General features: G+C 34.7%; 3 protein-coding genes across 3 annotated transcripts; 1 reads left to right on the top strand and 2 right to left on the bottom strand.

Annotated features, from left to right (window-relative positions):
• The first annotated feature begins 2,024 nt into the window (after positions 1-2,024).
• Positions 2,025-8,076, top strand: LOC143542401 (transcription initiation factor IIB-2-like). The gene is made up of 7 exons (XM_077034993.1): positions 2,025-2,381; positions 4,242-4,266; positions 4,407-4,536; positions 5,421-5,551; positions 5,649-5,737; positions 6,744-6,820; positions 7,896-8,076. Exons 1-7 carry the CDS (start codon positions 2,029-2,031, stop codon positions 8,027-8,029), a joined length of 939 nt encoding a protein of 312 aa, XP_076891108.1. The 5' UTR covers positions 2,025-2,028; the 3' UTR covers positions 8,030-8,076.
• Positions 8,077-10,142: 2,066 nt separating this feature from the next.
• Positions 10,143-12,678, bottom strand: LOC143542400 (calmodulin-7-like). The gene is made up of 2 exons (XM_077034992.1): positions 12,602-12,678; positions 10,143-10,563 (listed from the first exon to the last, which is right to left on the bottom strand). Exons 1-2 carry the CDS (start codon positions 12,675-12,677, stop codon positions 10,190-10,192), a joined length of 450 nt encoding a protein of 149 aa, XP_076891107.1. The 5' UTR covers position 12,678; the 3' UTR covers positions 10,143-10,189.
• A 1,235-nt stretch (positions 12,679-13,913) lies between these two features.
• Positions 13,914-19,666, bottom strand: LOC143542419 (uncharacterized). Its single transcript, XM_077035009.1, has 6 exons — positions 19,537-19,666; positions 16,671-17,216; positions 15,622-15,774; positions 15,283-15,374; positions 15,140-15,208; positions 13,914-14,097 (listed from the first exon to the last, which is right to left on the bottom strand). The coding sequence occupies exons 1-6, from the start codon at positions 19,664-19,666 to the stop codon at positions 13,957-13,959; spliced, it is 1,131 nt and encodes a 376-aa protein (XP_076891124.1). The 3' UTR covers positions 13,914-13,956.
• Positions 19,667-19,940: the final 274 nt, after the last annotated feature.

Genomic DNA, 19,940 nt, shown 5'->3' with positions numbered 1-19,940 from the left:
GCAACAACCTGGACCATTGGATTTGACATAGTGAAACTTTCGGAATTTTTTCGATATCCATCATGAAAAAGATATTGTTAAGTAACTTAAATTTGGGTGCTTCGTTTATTTTTAAGTGGAATAGTTGGGTGCCTAAAAAAGTAAACATTCATGCTCGGAAGGCGGAAATGGATAGACTATCGACCCTCGTGGCATTATCCGAAAGAAGCATTGAGGTGGGTTTGGTGACTTGTAGATTATATGGAGAATATGATGAAATGAGTGATCATCTCCTCACTTGTTATTTTGCCACATTAGTTTGGTAATTTGTTAACAATTGGTGTCACATTCCTCCCATATATGCTTTTTCGATGTGCGACTTGCTACATTATCATGAAACAATTTGGGGACTAAGAAAAACAAGGTTTTATACAGGATCATTCTCACATCGTGTTGGTGCATTTGGAAAACTAGAAACGAAGTCATCTTTTCAAATAAGACGGTTTGCTTTGCCAAAACTGTGGAATATATTAAATCGTTGGGATTTATTTGGATAAAAAATCATTCATCTTTCAAAAATTTGTTGTGGAACGATTGGTGTAATTTTATGTTGTAATCTTGTTTTCTTTTGTTCGGTTCCTAGCTTCTTGTTAGTTGTTTTAACACATAGAGGTGGGATATCCTAGTTATACCATGCTAACTCTCATTAACCCCCCCCCCCCCCCTCTCCTCTCTCTCTATATCTCACACACAGAAACTCAAACAAATTCTCTCCAGATACATATACACTTATGAACAAGGGAATCAACAAGAATAACTATGACGAAAATGGATCTAAACTAGAGGATTATTTCCCACTACGATGAGACCATAGTCTATTCCAAGCACAAGGTGAATCTGAATCTCAACAAGTATATTAAGAGTGCAGTTTTTTATTTCCATAAGAATAAATCTCCTGCTCAAGTAGCTTTGATTCATCTTCGTCAGAGAACTCAATAGTGACGCCAACTCCGCTTGATCACTTGTTCATATTCTCTACCGCCACACCAACACCATTCCTCAATCCGCACTTCCCAGTTGGCAATTGCAAAAGAAAACCATGTGAAACATAAATGGTTTAATGGTATAAGAAAAACCTTTTGTACGAAAATGATCAAACTTCATCATCATCATCATTGTACTTAGTATATCCCACCAATAGCAAAGCTATCGTAGAGTTAGAGGAGGGTAAGATGTAGACAGCCTTACCTCTACCCCTATAGGAATAGAGAGGCTGCTTCCGGTGAGACCCCAGACTCGATAGTAGTTTTGCATCAAGCCTTGGACATAAGGCACATAACACTCAACAATCGGGACACCGGCTGATTGATGCATGTACCCTTGTCTTCCGGCTATCAACGCCACCACATGATGCCTGATTAACCTTCAACAACTTTTAACATTATTTACACGAGATTAGTAAAATAACGTCAAAATTAGTGCAATTTCACTTTTGCCCACCCGAGGGTTCACACATATATACATTATATGCGCACACTGCAAGAAAGGCATTTTACACATAATAAAAATGATTAAACTTAGTGATGATTTTTACAATTTACTTTATAATATGCTAATAAGCTAGTGGTGAAGTGGTAAGGGAAAGACTTAGTGTTCCATGTGGCCTAGGTTCGATTCATGCTTCTCTCATTTAGTTTCGACAGCATCGGATGATGTTGAGAGACTAGACGAGTAGGTGATGTTCACTAGTTGGATCTTTGAACTAAACGAGCTTTACATCACCGTATTATCGTGTCTTCGAAAGACGAGTTTATCCGATTTGATGAATATAGCCAGTAGCCCATCTGAAAAATCCGTTTACCGTTAAAAAAAAAAGAAAATAAAAATAGTATAATATCAATTGGAAGTAGGTTAGAAACTTACCTGGCAAACTCGTGTTCGTGTGTGAACATACAAACCCCAACTCATTCGGCATCCACAAACAACCCTATAAAAATCACACCTCTCACACAAATCAATCCAACCGCACAAAACCCTAACAGACAAACAATGTCTGATGCCTACTGCAACGACTGCAAGCGCAACACGGAGGTCGTCTTCGACCACTCCGCCGGCGACACCGTCTGCTCCGAGTGCGGCCTCGTCCTCGAATCGCACTCCATCGATGAGACCTCCGAGTGGCGTACCTTCGCCAACGAGTCCGGCGATAACGATCCCGTCCGTGTCGGAGGTCCGACGAACATCCTCCTCAACGACGGCGGTTTGTCCACCGTGATTTCCAAACCTAACGGCGTTACTAGCGATTTCCTGTCGTCGTCGTTGGGGCGCTGGCAGAACCGTGGATCTAATCCCGATCGGTCGTTGATTCTGGCGTTTAAGACCATCGCTACTATGTCTGATCGGTGAGAAGTGTTAAGTGTTTGTCTGTTGTGTTGATGATTTAATTGCTTGGTTGAATAGATGTATGGTGATGTTTCGTGTTGATTTAAGACGATCGCCGCTATGTCTGATGAAGTTTTCGTATATTAATGGAAATTATTGTGGTTTAGGGTTTCGTGTTGTTTCGTAAACTGTATTGTTGATTTCACGGTTGCTGGGGTTTTTCTGTGTGGATGTATGGAGATTATGATGATTAGGGTTTCGTTTTGTTCGTAGGCGATATTGTTGATTTGTAGAAAGTACGAATCTGTATTTGCTGGTAAAGCTACTGCGGTTACATTGGATCGATTGCACATGCTAATGTATCATTTTGCTAGGGTTTAACTAAACTTGAACTCGCTTCACATGACCTTGAAAACAGAGTATGGGTTTTTTCATTATGGAGATTGGAAAGCATAAATTGTATTGTGATATGTTCTTACGTTATTTGCTGTCCTTTTTTATATTATTTTTTGAGTGATCCGCTACGAATAGTGTGGTATAATATAACAATTGATTTTGAGTGCGTAAAGCTATGGCTGCAAAATTAATGTATCTTCTTGCCAGGGTTTAACAAAACTTAAAACTCATTTCACATGACCTTAAAAACAGGGTATGAGTCTTTGATTATGGAGATTAAAAGCATAAATTGTATTGTGATGTGTTCTTAGGTTATTTGTTTTTTTATATGATTCAAATAGTGTGGTATAACAACTGAGTTTACGAGTGTGTTGTAAAACTATGGCTGTAAATCTGGTGTGTGGTTCTAAAGTTCAAAGACCCATCCAATTAGCACCTAATGTAGCTTATATAGAACATGACCTGTAGTAACTACTACTTGTAAGTTTTACTTCATAGAACAATGTACAAATTACTGCCATAATATTTTCTTAAAGTAATTACTTCTTTTGGTGTTTAATTTATAATAATAGACAGACCTTGTCAGCTTGATGCATTGTCTATTTCCTAGGTGATCAATGATCATAATTTGGTTTTGTTATAGTTTTCTATACTGATTTGTTAAGTAGGATTCTGATTTGCTGGTAAACATACTGCAAATCACATTGGGTTGAATGCACATACTAATGTGTCAATATGTTCTTACCTTAGTTGTCCTTTTTTTATATGATTTTTTGAATGATTCACTGCAAATGGTGTGGCATAACCTAGAACAAATTAGTTTACGAGTGTGTTGTATAACTATGGCTGTAAATGTGGTGCTTTGTTATATTAAAAGTAAAGAATCTGAATCTGGTGTGTGGTTTTAAAGTTTGAAGATCCATCCAATTAGCATTGACTGTAGAGTTTATAGAACATGACCTGTAGCAACTACTGCTAGTAAGTTTTACTTTACAAAGCAATCTATAAATGGTCCTAATATTTTTTTAAAAGTAATTATTTCTTTTGGTGTTTAATTTCTATAATGGACAAGTCCTTGTCAGCTTGATGCATGATCTAGTTTTTAAGTGATCATAATTTGGTTTCAGTTTCATTATAGTTGCCTATGATTTTCATTATAGTTGCCTATGATAAGAGGTTCATATTAGAACTAGTTGCAAAATTCCAGTTGAATGGGTTCACAACAGTTTTGTATATTATTAAATTGTTAGCGAAGAGTTGTAGGTGTTGAAGTGAGAAACATTCATAAGATTTCCAATAATCATTATCTAATTTTTTAACTTACGTACTTATGCTTGTTGTTAAAGAAAAGATTTTAATGACACTTCTCAAACCCTGAATTCTCAATGAAGAAATGGCAACTGCAATACTATTTAATAGTTGTTTCTACGTTTTCAAATTCATTGCATTTTGTTTGTTTCTGATGCGTGTAATTTATTATTCAGGTTGGGCCTGGTTGCAACGATAAAGGTATGTAAATTTGATGCATTATCTGGATAGAGATACATTTGCCTAACTTTGTGACATTGTTTTTATTTATTAGATTTTTAGCCAAGAGTTCTTTTTCTCAATTGTATATTTCTGCCTTTTTTTTAATATTTACAAAATAGGATCGTGCTAATGAGATATTCAAGAAGGTAGAAGATCAGAAGTCGAGTAGAGGGAGAAATCAAGATGCCATTTTAGCTGCTTGCCTTTACATTGCTTGTAGACAAGAAGACAAACCACGAACAGTGAAGGGTACGAACGTTAATAATATACATTTGAGATGACTCTGATCTGTCTAGGCTTATAAATGAACCGAAAGGAGCATGTTCATGGTCTTTCTTTTAACAATGACTGAACAAATGATCGAGCATGAAGAATTAAACAAACGGTGTTTTCTTATTCATGTTCATTCGTTAAAAAAATGCATGCTCGTTCGTAAAACTTCAACCGAACAAACAATCGAACATGAACATATAAACGAACATGGCTTTCTTGTTCGTGTTCATTTGTTATGAAAATGAGCATATTCATGTTCCTTCGTTAAAAGCAAAAATGAATGGTTCACGGACATAAACGAACAAATATAACTGAACATGGATTAACGAACATAGCTGAGCTAAAACCAGTTAAAAGTAATGTGATGGCTTAAAAAGTTATTGAAACTAAACTAAGTTGTAATGAGCTAAACGATTTTAAACTAGTATATAACAAACATAAACTAACCAACATAAATGAAAGTAAATTAAAAACCATAAACGAATTTGCATTAATGAACTGACATGTGTTCATATTCATTTGTTAAACTAAATGAACAATTCTTTTGTTGTTCGTTCATTTATTAAATAAACAAACTTCTCGCCGTATGGTTACGAGGCGTTCACTGCACATTTGGTTTGTTTACAGGTCTAGATCTGTCTCAGTATATTAATTAGGTCATGAATGAATGAACTTAAACAAGCTGTAAAGTGTAAACTAACGAACATGCATGAGCCTAAACGAAGAAACTTAAGCGAACTTAAATAAATGAACGAACAAGACATGCCTTAATGTTTGTTCGTACTGAATGCGCGATTCATCTACAGGCGTAGATCTGTCTTATATTCATTTCATTTCTTTGAAAACTTCTGTATAAATAGAAATTTGTTCGGTTGCGAACGGAGCTACAAAGAAAGAAATTGGGCGTGCGAAAGAATATATTGTGAAACAACTTGAGCTTGAAATGGGTCAATCGGTTGAAATGGGGACTATTCATGCTGGTGATTTCATGGTCAGTTTGTTCAGTTATGTTCAGTAAATATATCATGTTTTGTATTTTCTTTTAATTAAAGGTGTGATGTTTATTTGCATGACTAATAAATAAACAGAGACGGTTTTGTTCTAATCTTGGTATGGCTAATCAAACCGTTAAAGCTGCCCAAGAATCTGTGAAAAAGGCGGAAGAGTTTGATATAAGGTATTTCCTTTTATGGGCGATAAATCGTTATTTTTATGTCATAATAAGCATAAAAGAACTTACAAATCTAGCTACACTTAAATATATCTTAATACTTGCAGGGCCAGTAATTATAATATAAGGATATATAACATTTAAATGCTAGCTTGCCCTCTTAAGTAAAATTTACCCCGAAGACTTACCCCCACTTGAATAATAAACGAAAATGATAAAAATAATTATATCATAAACAGGGTACTGTTAGTAGTTAGTACTTATCTTTTAATTAATATGATAGATCAAAATTCGCACTCGTATCAAAATATGTCGATTTTTAATGTTTTAAAACTAAAGCTACATTGATAGAATATATGTCTAGTTATTTTTCTTAACAATACTCTCATGTAAGGTATATTAGTTATCTTTCTTAACAATATTCTCATGTAAGGTATATTTTTGTTGACGTCAGTAGAATGCATACCTTTTGTCAAATTTTTCACTTGAGAAAATTTGCAATTTATTGTCTTTAGCGGTAATGTCATATGTCAATGCGTGTGGAACAATTGCAAATACTTATTATTATTTTTTTTATTTTATTGTATGAATAATTAACTTTTAGACATGATAACAAAAACTGAATTATTACGATAATAATCTAGTTTTTCCATTGCAAAGCAATTTAGGGGGTTTTTGGGATTGCTTATTTTAGCCAACGTATAACTAACTTTTTGAAAAGTTAAAAAGTTGTTGGATTGCTTATTGTGTGAGGGGATAAGTTGATAAGTTACAATATTGTAACTTATAACTTATATAGCTTATTCAAAAAATAAGTTATAAGGAGGTAAAAACAAGGAATCCCAAACACCCCCTGATAGTAAACTGTATGCATTTACATACACTTAAGGCAAATTGCAACCATTTGACCAGCTTCCTTTTTACTCATATCTATTAATTTAACTAAGTATAATAAATTAAGACACATTCCAACTGCTTTCATTTAAATGTTTATACAAATTTGTTTTTGCAGGAGAAGCCCGATATCTATTGCTGCGGCTATTATTTACATAGTCACCCAACTTTCTGATGATAAGAAGCCCCTAAAAGGTAACGGACATCTGATCATCCTTTTATAAACAAACACAAACGGGGCACCTTTGTGTTCGTTCGTTTATGAAAATGAACGTGTTTGCGTTTGCTTATATTACTTAAATGCTTGAAATGTCTTACTAAGGACAAAATAGAGAGAAACTTTGAGGGTACAATCAAAGTTGCTAATTCAGTAATATGTATTAATTGATAAAATAAATTATGATTGTGAATACTATAAAAAAGAAAATTATATGTTGGACTATTCTTAACAATACACTTTTATAATCAAATTTGACACACTAATCATATATAGCAACATTTGTAATTTTTGGACACAAACGTGTTTCTGATCAATTCAATCTGGCCAGTTTCACAAAAGTTACTCTTTTTGACCCATAACTGAACCAGCACAACTGACCCATTTTGCCACCTCTAGTTAGAGCTGTTCGAAAAAGCTCGTGGCTTGCCTGACGTTTGCTCAGAAATAGTTCGTTTGTAAGCGAGCCTATACGAGTCGGCCCGGTTTCTAATTGAGCCGAGCCTGAGCCAGGGTTGGCGTGGCTCGTAGCTTGCTCGATAAGTGGCTTATTAGCTCGCTTGATTGACTCGTTTAAGTTAAACACCAAAATTTAAAATATATTTAATAACATAAAAACGAAAAGCTCGGGGGTTTGCCTGAAGTTTGCTCGGAAAAAGTTTGTTTGTAAGCGAGCCTATTCGAGTCAGCTTGGTTTCTAATTGAGCCGAGCCTGTGCCAGCGTTGGCTTGGCTCATGGCTTGCTTGATAAGTGGCTCATTGGCTCTAGCTTGTTTAAGTAGTTTTGAGTTAAGCGCCCAAATTTAAAATATATCATAACATCATAAAAATATTGTATGAAAAATACAAAATATGCCTCTTGATCTTTAAAAAATTGAAAAGAAACAAACAATACATATGATGCTATGAATTCTCTACTTTAGAAAATATTTTTTGTTCTTTATGTCAATGTAAAGTTCGAGCCTGTGCCCAACCTGGCTTGGCTCGGCTTGTTCACGGCCTCGCCGACCGTCAGTTGTTGTATGTAGTTTTGAACTTTAAATGTGGATGCAGACGTAGCACTCGCAACTGGAGTTGCAGAAGGGACAATAAGAAACTCGTACAAGGATTTGTATCCCCATTTGACTAAAATAATACCAACTTGGTATGCCCAAGAGGATGGTATTAAAAACCTTAGCAGCCCTTAAAACAAAGAAACAAACAAACAAACCATATTTATGGTATTCAAGTTGACAACATTGGATTCAAACTATTTAAGATTTTTTTTTTTGGATGTTGTGATGGTGATGATGAACAAGGCATGACCATCCTCACCCTCCATATGCCGAAAATTTAAATTGATTCATTACTCATATACTTGTGGAAGCTGGATTCGAAACTTAAATTTTACAATTTTCTTTTAATGAGACTTTACAAAAAAGAAAAAGAATGTTGTAAATGTATTTTCCGCCGGTTGTTGGCTACCTTTTGATATTATTCAATGACATCTCGTATCGCTAGTGTTAGCGGAACAGGTATTAAGTTCTTTTTTAGTTGTTAATTCCATTGTATGCAAGAAATTTGATATATCTGAATTTTTACATTATAGTGCTCAACTTGATAATGAAATAATCTTTGAATGTCATTATCGTAGAGAATTTGATCAAAATGATAAATATCTGTATGATTTACACCATTAATAATGTTATTTACACCATTATTTTTAAAGCCAAGTGGTGCACAAATTGGGTTTTTTCAAAAACTGGTTCTTGGTTTTAACCGGGTAGATGTGGAACTGGTTTAGGCAGGTCTTTTTTCGGGTACGATTTTTTTGAGAAACAGAAATTTGGTCTGTACCCGAGGCCCGGTTTCAACCGGGTTTGGTTTCAGGTCAGGTCCCGAACCTGGTTTTGTTGCCCAGCTCTGTTAGGTCTCTTTTTACAAGATAGAGAGGGAAGAAGGTTTAAAAGGCACCTTAATCAAATACTGAGACGTACAACTAAGAAACACTTAGCTATTATGCTCACATTTGGATGTCTTACTAGTTCATATGGTTCTTAAACATAAATGAACGCCTAGGAGATTCCTATGAGTTTCTTAGTTATCCGTCTGGGTATCAATTTGCTCAATCTTACGCCAAGAAAGCTTATCCGTCTGGTCATCATGGGTATCGACTTCCTCAATATTAAGAAAAGTGTTGCTTATTGTCATGTTGTCTTTGGTGCATCTTCATTCACCATTCTTAAACTGTCCTCCACACAGTTCCGTCATATAAGTTATAGACTCTTTAGATCCTTCTGCTGTCTCTTGACATCCTTTTGACATTGCTGATCACAAAGTGCCACAACACATTTTTATTCATCATCAGTAACCACCTCTCTTTACCAATGTGTTAAAGCTCACACGCCTTCAACCCACACAATTTCATAGGCACGGATATTTTGGTTTTGAATCTTTGGTAGGTTGTATTTTGAATTAACTTGTGCTTTAGTTTTAAAATAAAACACAAGGCTGGATGGTGTGGAGGCAAGGATGGAATCACAGGATGAGTGAGGCTGGATGGGAACACTGCCCCATCCCACTAGGCACTGCTACGCCGAAACTCCTTGAGTCCTTGCAGTAGGCAAAACTCCTCGCACCGCTAAAAAGGTGAGTTGTAGCCGAAACTCTTGCGACAATCAACCTGAACCCTAGCAGAATAAACCGCAATTAAACCCAAAATGCTTTCCACAATTTCAACGCCAACAACATTATCCGACCAAGCAATCTCACAAATTTCACAAGAACAATATGCGAAAATTGATCGGTACTTCATCAAATTTCACAAAAACAATTCCAACACCAACAACCATATCCGGGCAAGCAACCCTATCGTCAATCTCAGCATGACGAACAATCAGAAAAAATTCGAGGCAGAAACCATACACGAGACACAACAAGATGAATAATCTGACAAAGGCCAGCACCATCAACCTAGACTCTTGGCCAGCAAATCCACAAGATCAATCATCACCACACCTGTTGCCTTTCATCATGAGTTTTCAACAACTCCCGCCTACTGCTACACCGAAGATAGCATGTATCATGACAGCCCACGAGTGGCAGCCACCGTGACACAATGCTGAAATTGCCCAAATGCCGTTGTACAACTCGAGTGGCGACCACCATGGACATGATCATTCCAACCTAGAGTCTAATAGTTTTTGTGTCATCTAATAGTTCAAATAAGAAATATACCGAGAAACATTAAGTCTATTCCTTATTCCTAGAAAGCATATCAACGATTATAACAGTAGATAATTAAACATATCATATGATCCCACAAACCAATATCCTCTGGAATAATATTAATAACCACACACTTATTATTACTTAGCCATCATAACCTTAACAAACTCCTCATAGTTGATTTGGCCATCACCATCGACATCCGCCTCTCGGATCATCTCATCAACTTCCTCATCCGTAAGTTTCTCCCCAAGATTTGTCATCACATGACGCAGCTCAGCAGCAGAAATGAAGCCATTTTGATCCTTGTCAAACACCCGAAACGCTTCCTTAAGTTCCTCCTCTGAGTCAGTATCCTTCATCTTTCGGGCCATTAGGTTTAGAAACTCAGGGAAATCGATTGTCCCGTTGCCATCTGCATCAACTTCGTTAATCATGTCCTGGAGTTCGGCCTCGGTTGGATTTTGCCCAAGGGATCTCATCACGGTTCCAAGCTCCTTTGTCGTGATGCAACCTATATATTACATAATGCTTATTATTTTCACACAATAGGCAATCTCACTAATAGGCATAGCAAAAGCCCCGGAGAGCAAAAATCCGGCTACAAACCTTTTTTCACATGAAAAGTATAGTGGCTGAGGGTTTGCGGGTTACTCTATGTGAACCCCGAAAATCGTGTCAAAAAACGTTAACCCAAACGCGACACGCAAATTCGTGAGTGGGTTGACTTGAACAAGACTAGTTTGACCCGGAAGCCGTTAAGTTTTTATTGTTTTCACATATTAATACTTTAAATTTACATTTTTACAACAAAAAAATGCAAATTTATATAAAACAATTACATTTGAAGTATAAAATCTTATGTAAATTGGCTTTTTTAGCTTTGAAATTTAGCATACGCTACCCAAACAATTTGATTTAATATATAAAATGCATTTAGAAAAACAAAATAAAAAATAAATGACTTTAACGGGCCGAAAATGTTTAAACAAAACCTAACCCACAAATTTAGTGTAATGTTCGTGTCTTGTTCTCATGTTGTGTCAGAAATTCACAATCGTGGTTGTGGCTAAGTTAATGAAAACAGCAGCAAGACAGAAAACCACAGATAATATTATTTTGACATAATAAATACCAAAATTATGAGCAGGAAGTAGTATTATCCAACAAAGCTGAATTTAATAACAAAATTGACAACTAAAAAGGGTTCCAATCCATGATGTAGTTTCAACTCTAATAACGTGTCCAAAATTTGAAGTACGATTGAAACAAATGGTTTTTTCGTTTGTAACACATTTATTCTATTTCCATGATGCGTAATCATACTTGTACTAAGATCCAAATAAACACAGAGCAATTCAAAGGCTGTAATAACACAGTTTTAAGCCATAAATAAACATGATTTAGAATAGAAGTGTAAATAAAACAAAATATACATTATCAGCATTGGCTAAAATTGTATGCATATGGCAGTGCACAAAACAATAGCCTAGGGTCTGTTTGATATGGAGCAATGGAATGAATAAGGGAATGGAATGGACGTGGTAATTGAATGGACAAAAGAATGAAATGGATCATTACATTCCATTGTCATGTTTGGTTATTATGTAGGAATGAAATAATTCTTCACTTTATTATTATTAGTGAATATTATTATTGTTAATTATATTAATAACAATATTTACTAATAATAACAAACTGATAATATTTATTATTATTATTATTATTTACTAATTATTATTAGTAGTAGAAAATAATAATAATAATAATAATAATAATATGAATATTCATAATAACTAGTTTTTAAAACCCGCATGTTACAACGAGATTATTTAATCGAATAAAAATAATCGTAAAAACGTTAAATCACGCATGCGTGGTGTGAAATTTTAACTAATTAAATTTAAATATAATAATAATTCTAATATAATAATAGTTATATTATAATAATAATAATAATATTGACAATATAGCAATAATTATAATATAAAAATAATAATAACAATTATTTATTACTATTATTATTGTTGTTATTATTATTGCGTTATTTCCATTCCTTGAAGGAATGAAAAAAAAACACCTATTCTTAAAGGAATGAAAGTCCTATAAATGGAAGGAGTTTCATTCCATTACCACATGACAACCAAACATGTTTTAATGCATTCCATTGTAATAATTCATTTCATTCCACCCTTGATTCTTTCATACCAAACACTATCCTAGTTTTGTAAGGTGAAGTTTGATAGCAAAATTAAAGGAAGAATGTATGACTAACTTCTTCAATTTTAAACCCTAACCGATGGTCGTTTTATGTATGTTTTCTTGTTATAAGACATTTTAGAGTTGGGAGTATTGACTGACTATTTTCAACGAAACCCAAGTTGGAGCATAAGAATGAATTCAACGGTTATGCGTTGGGAATGAAATTTTTGATGAAGCCATGAGAAATCCAATAATAATAATAATAATAAGATGATGATGATGATGGTGTTGAAACAGGAGGCAAATAATAATAAATAAAAGAGAAGATAAGGGAAGGGAAGGGGAGGTACCGTCGCCATCTTTATCAAAGAGGCTGAAAGCTTCCTTGAACTCCGAGATCTGGTCGTCGCTCAGCTGATCTGCCATTTTATTGTTGTTATTATTATTATTTTATCAAACAAACACAGAGATGGAGAAATTATTTGATTGGAAGATGATGAAATTAGTTATATACTCCGCACCTCATCAATTTCGTTGCCTCCGCCCTCCCCTCCCTCCCTCCCTCACTCACTTTATTTTATTTCTTTTACAATATTAGTTTATTGCTTTTATAAATATATCTTATTATTATTATTACTAGTTTTTCAAAATATGGTGCTTTTATCTAACTATACTTATTGTTGCTACAATGCCCTTTATCAGCCCTCCGTCTTAGTCTTGTGCGACTTTGGGCTTGTCCATTGCCACTCCTTTATTCTCAATCCTTTGTTATTACACCTACGTTTTAATAGTCGGCTCTCTTTTCTACACGTTATATTCAAATCTTCGCTTTCCTTTTCGTTGTTCTTCCTCCATATATATTCCAACTTGCCCCTTTCAGTGACCCACTTTGAGATGACAATGGTTTATGGAATAGTTACCTCTATCAAATGATTTCCCTATTTTTCTTTCCGATTAGCTCATAATTGGGAATGGTTACCGATGGAGATGTTGAGGGATACCAGCCCAGCCCTATTACACCAAGCCTTCCATCAAAGATTGGAAGGATCTCTTTTTATGGATTAACAACTCTACTATTCCTTGGGCAATGCATCGGAGAGACCAACTTTCAAAGAGTTTTTATTTTTAAATGACAATTTAGGTTTTAGGCTTTATAAACACGGATATTTTGGCCATTTGATGAAAGCAAAACAAAAAATATGCAAGAGTTAATCTAAGGAGCACAAAATGCTGAAAACTGAAAACCTAAATGGGTTGAACGTAATAATCAAATAACAAAGACCAAAATCAAACTTAACAGTTAACACAACTAAAACATGCAGGTGTCAGTACGGACATCATCGGTACCTAATACCCAAGCAGCCAAGCCTAGAAAAATTATACGCATTCTAATTGCAATGCTGAAATATACTGATACCGTTTTTACCAAATACCGAAATCAATAAATTTTGATGCCGGTACTGGTATCAAATAGACTAGATAGATCGGTAGGGGTACCGGTATCTCATCCCTAATGCACACCATTCATCATATGCCATGAGGAGGTTGCTAGTCTACCAACCATTTAAGGTTAGGGTTTAGTGCTTATAAACACACATAAAGAAATATGATTAAAAATCATAAGTTTAGAAGTTAAAAACATTTCCAAAAGCATAAGATAAAAGAAAGAAAGTTGAGTACAACAAAGAGCAACACCTACTGAAAATCAAAGACCTAAACCAACAGTACGCCCATCTCTTCGACGAAGCCCCGCCGTGTACTGCTTCTCTAAGTTGATCTGGAGCTCTTTCTGCTTCTCGGCTAGACTGGTGTCTTGGGTCTCGGGTTTTGGCTCCGCCTTCACACCCTACAATTGGCCATACCAACCTCAGACTCTAAAACATGTGTTAGTTTACCATCATCAATAGACATCTTACACTTTAAGAGTGGTAAAACGGGTTAAACCTTTTTCACGCGTAGTGTTAGGTTATATTGCTCAACCAAAGCAAGGCCCGCATTTTTATTTGTGTAAAAAAGATTAACCCTAACATGCACATACGGCATACTTAAAATCGTATAACCTGAACACGACATGTTTAATTTATTTATCTATACATGTGAAACAAGTTGCCGAGTAGTAATTAAGTACACATGAATCGGTTAGGGTCGGTTTTTGGCTCAAACCAAACCAAACCAAAAGAAACTGAAACTTCAAAGTTTTTGAAAATCATTCAGTTACGCTTTTTTCGGATTGCGGTTTGGGTTCAGTTTTTCAGTTTTACCTTTTGGGCTTGAAAGTTTTGGGCTGAAAAAAATTGACCTGAAACTTTGGGCCTAATTAATTGACTATTATACATTTAGGCTAAAGTATTTGGGTTACACTATTTATTAAATTCTTAAAATAAAAATCCATAAATTCTGTTTGGTTTGTTTTTTTGTCTTTTTGGTTTTTGTAACAACCAGAACCGAAACCAAGGCAAAAAATCGGTTTTTACAGAAACATAAAACCAAAAACGTCAGCTTTTGAATGGGTTCGTTATTTTGGTTCAGTTTTTACGGTTTCATGCACACCCCTGGTAGCAATCAAGTTGTAAACGAGTTGATTGGGTTCATGAGTTGTAAGAAACGGTTAAACAGGTCAACCTAAAAACGCCTCGCTTGATCAACCAGAACACATCCCGTTTATAAAAAAGTTTGATTTGACAACCCAAAAACTGATTACTGTGTAGTGTTTTAGGTCGTTTCAAAATTGGCAACCATATTCACAAGAAGTTGGTTTGGTCTTTGTTAATTTTTTGGTTTTACCTACTACACGGATCAGAGACAACCCAAATTCAATCCATTTATAAGTAAATGGGTTGAAATCAACTCATTTATAAATATCATAGAAAACAAGTGAAAGACGTTACCATGAGTTTGTTAAACTTCTCTTGTCGTTCACGGTCAGAAAACATGGATGTATCCCACCTATGAGCAACCTGCATTAACCAACAACAATTAGAAAGTGGTTAAAACTGCAAACCCTTTTTAACAAATACAATTATAATCCAACCTCTTCAGTAGGTGTGCTCTTCTTACTCCCCCATAGCAGCTTCTTCTTTTGATCAGTTGACATCACACCCGTTCCAATCAGATTTCTATTCACTGTCCAACAAATCATTAAACGAATCAAACGAGTATGAGATTGATTCACACGTATTTAAGATAAACGTTTTAACTATAAAACATTCGATTACTATGTGTGTTTCAACAACAGGTCTTTTTGTTTCATATCTGTTATGAGGTTATTTAAATATGCAAACTAATGTAAAGTATAAACATTAATTATCAACTTTACTATTTCAATTCTTACATTTAGAACTTTATTAAATTTCAAAACTGAAATGTATACCTAACTCTGCAGCCTTCATTGCAGCAACTTTTGCAGCATCTATGTCAGAATCTTTCACAAAACCTTGCTCTGTGTTTGCTTTACCACCAGACTCTTGACCTTGTTTGGAACTTGAGGACTGAACTTCATTCACTACAGTCACAGGCTTTGAGGCTAGATCAAGTATTCATATATAAAAAAGAAATTAAAAAAAAGTAATAACAGAGATTCAATATTGTTCCTAGGGGTGTTCATCAATCGAATCAAATCCTTATTCAATTCAAATTTCTAATTCTAATGCGAATCTAGGCATCTCAAACCGATTCGATTCGAATAATGCAAATTTGAATTTAATATTTATTATTATTTTTTTTTAGCATGCTTTTGGTTTCGGTTGGTTTTCAAAATTATATGACCAGTGAAGTGTTTAATGGGCTAACAAAACAACTCCACCAAAAGTAAGTCAATTCATCGATTGGTTTATTTTTTAACGTTTAACCTCACCGCTAATTCGCTAATCTTACTTTAATGTTCGATAATTTTGATTTTTAGATTATTTTAATTTTTTTCCAATTTGTTTTATTCGAACAGATAAATCGACTAGCTCATTCGAATCACTTTGTGCAAACCTTATTCGAATTTAGTTTCAAAAATTTAAATTTGAATGACCTGATTCTAATGACTCAAATAACCCGAATTCAATTCGATAAACACCCCATTTTTTCTAACTAAAAACATCACTCAAGTTTCAAACCCGCCCCACTGTTGCGAACTACTCATATATGTTTAAGTAGAATAACCTAAATGAAACAATTATGACCAAGACCAACATTTTTCCTTCATAATTACCTACTAATTCAGGTTAAACTTGAAAAGAATAAACACTATAGTAACTCAAAATTAACATTTATAAAAAGATTTCACAGCAATGGAACAATACTGAAACTTGAGTGGTTTTTGTAGTCAAACTAAAGTTTGAGTGACTTTAATGGAGCAAAAAAACTTGGTTAATATTATGTGGCATATTCTCTATAGAAAAAAGCAGTCGTGTATTAGATAATATGAACTACCACCATTGGCGTACTCGGCATCTTTACCCATGCTAAATTTGGACTTCTTTGCGGCTACAACACTTTCATCATCAACCAGCTGTCTCGGTTCCTTAAAATATCTATCCTTAATTCCCCGGTTCTCCTGATCATAGGACTTCCCTTTCTCAAACCGTGAGTATTTCGGGTCATCCAGATCCTTAGAATCCCTCCAAGAAGACTCTCTATAATGATGACCAGATCGTTTTTCATCCCTGACATCGTCCTTTTTATATTTATCCCGACTACTTCTATGTCCAGAACCATCTCGAGAGTACTTATCAACATTATCTCTTGATCGGCTTTGTTCAAATTCTCTTCTAGAATGATCCCTTGTACGGGGAGATAACTTATGATCATCACGTTTTTTATAATCATCGTGCCTACGATCGTTATAAGATCTTCGGTCATTATTTCTGTTTGAACCACTGTCTCTGCTGTAATGGGTTCGGTGGTGATCCCTATCTATATCCCTCCTGTCATCCTTCCTATGAGTGGGTGTAGGGCTACGCTCACTAACAGGCTCCCCTGCAGATCAGATTATGTTACTATCTTGTAAAACAACACAAAAGGTATGTACTTATAGATAATAAGTTAATAATAACAGATACTGTTAAGGTCAGGTCTAAAATAACTACAGGTGGTACTAGTGAAGAAAGATTGAAATTTATTAATAGATGAATTAATCATAATATTAGAGAAGTACTATTACTTATGGCAAGCTTTGTAATTCAGTTATGTTAAGAATATTTTAAAACATCAACATATAAAAGTTTCTTACAGAAACTATAACAAATGAAAGTACATAAGCCAACTTACGTCCCAGGAATCTAAAAAAAGTGATAAGGCAAGGATTATAATAAAAAGGTAGAAAGTGTAGCAAAACTTTGCATCCATCAATTATTCAAATCTACGGTAGAGATTATTGTGATGGCATATGCATGCATTAGTAGGAAGTTAAATATGTTGGATTGAATTTTCTAAGCCATATAACTATCTCGACTACATGCGTCCCACGTTGTGTACATCTAGCATCATGCAACCTCAAGCATGACTAAACAACATAGTGAAACAACTAATCCCTTTTAGAGTTAGTCCTTAATCTCACACCAGAGGGCTCATGAGTGTCAACCCAAGAAGTTTCCAGTTTTATTCAGTTTTAACGATCTCGATACTTCCTTCAACATTCAAATCACTCATCTAGAATTTGCTGCCATCTCTAGTGAGCTTATCAAATGTCAATTGCTATCATTGGAAGTCAGTGAGCCTATCGGCTATCACACGTCCATTTACCTCATTGGAAGCCAATCATCCATCAACAACACGTTTTTATTCGGTCCAGATTCAAATCTCATCGAACCCCAGGTCACAAGCACCCCCACACTCCTCTTTTCTTCATTTATAGTTCCTTACATTCCATGCACACTTCATAGCTCTCACATTCTACACTCAACAAACCATGGTCATTGCCAACTCCATTACTCACCATATTTCACCTTTAACACCAATAACAAAGATCAACACTTGTTTTCTTCTCCGCATATAGGGGTATCTTCCAAGGGATGATAATTTACATCACAGAATCTTAAGTCTCCTAATATTAGTGGTATAAGTTCAAACTATGAAACTATAAGCCAAAACAAAAAACTCACTTGGGTTTAACTTTAGGATAACCTCATATAGTCTTTGTAAGTAGTTTACAAGCCAACCTATTAGACGCAATTCATGGTTGACAACTAAAACAATCCATCCATATAAAGCTGATTATTCTAGTATTAGAATCATGCTTAAAAATAACAGAATTTTCAAGCAAATTTTGTTTGGAACAAAGAAAAACAATTTAATAGTTTCTTTATGATGCTGTTTTATGGATTTTGAATATAAACTGGCTCTAAAACAAAAAACATTGTTTTCCTTGTATAAACCAATTTCATTTGTAAAAATTGTTTTAAACCACAAAACCATATTGAAATGTAATGAAGTTTTTCAATTGAATTTTGAAGATTTTATGAACCAGTAAGAGGGGTTCACTAAGGCTCCAACCAATTAAAAATAAAAATTTACTTATGTCCATGATAGTGTGATACCAGTAAATAACCAACAGAGAATACTTCAAACTTTAAAAACCTTAATCAACTGCATAAAGTCTACTACCATGTGACATCATAAAATTACTTGCTAAAATCCTAACTGATAAATATCCAGCAAGTCGGGCAACTCGGGCTGAATTCTTATAGGGAGTCAAAGTCTAGGGCGAAATTAGTGGAGGTCAAAGTCAATAGCTAAACTCTCAGAAGTCAAACTCAGAGGCGAGTTTAGTGGAAATTTTAGTGAAGCAGTTATTTACTTTGTTTTCATTATTTCTACCATAGATGTTTAAGGTTTGAGATGTTCATGATTTTAATTATCTCGGTTATCTTTCTAATCGGAGACTAACTCTTCTCGAATCGGGTCTTTTGTTTCAGTAATTGAATCTAATTTCTAGATTGTATCACTAACACTCACTCCACATAACATAGAAAAAGGCATGTTCACTTATAATTGCTTACTAAGCAACAAAACCATCAAATTCTACCCTTACTTCAAACTTAGTTTGTCCATGTGATCTTTGACAACTGAAGTTAATGTATTGAAAGTTGAATACATAAACATTAAAAAAAACATACTGTTTCTATAGGAACATGAATAGAGTAGTAATACGGCGTCGTTAATTTCTCAATATTCATTACGAAAGTAGCCAATATTAGCACACGTGTGGAAAACTCATAGTTCTAAAATGCATCTATTACACGCTACATGGTGGTCTCATGACTACATGTTAGGAACTAAAAAAAGAAAAAAAACAAACCATCAGATGAAGAACCGCTTGCTGGCGACCTCCGGCGATATTTCCTGTTAGAAGGATCATTGGAAGGCTTATGAAATGGCGCTTTAGCTCCAGCAGCAGCATCTGAATGAGGACGCAAGTGTGAATCCATATTATCTAAAACCATATAACACCAAATCAGATAACACACACACAGTTTGATTTTATAAGGTCACTAGCACCAAATAGAATTAAACAGTAACTATCATAGTTTGTTTTCATAAACATGTATGGTGGAATCACAAAATAGGCAGGAATAATTGAAACCTTTTAGGTGAATTCCTTAACAATACAATATAATATTCACAAACAAATTAAATTACAGTAAACAATTGAAATAGCGAAACTGGCAATTAAACAAAAGTCAACAGCGAATAATAAAGTTT

This window comes from Bidens hawaiensis, unplaced genomic scaffold (assembly GCF_021521415.1).
Source record: "Bidens hawaiensis isolate Kalapana, Puna unplaced genomic scaffold, B.hawaiensis_p1.1 tig00012838_1, whole genome shotgun sequence".
NCBI lineage: Eukaryota > Viridiplantae > Streptophyta > Magnoliopsida > Asterales > Asteraceae > Bidens > Bidens hawaiensis.
The sequence above is the reverse complement of the archived record's forward strand: the minus strand, read 5'-3'. Positions and strand labels throughout refer to the sequence as shown.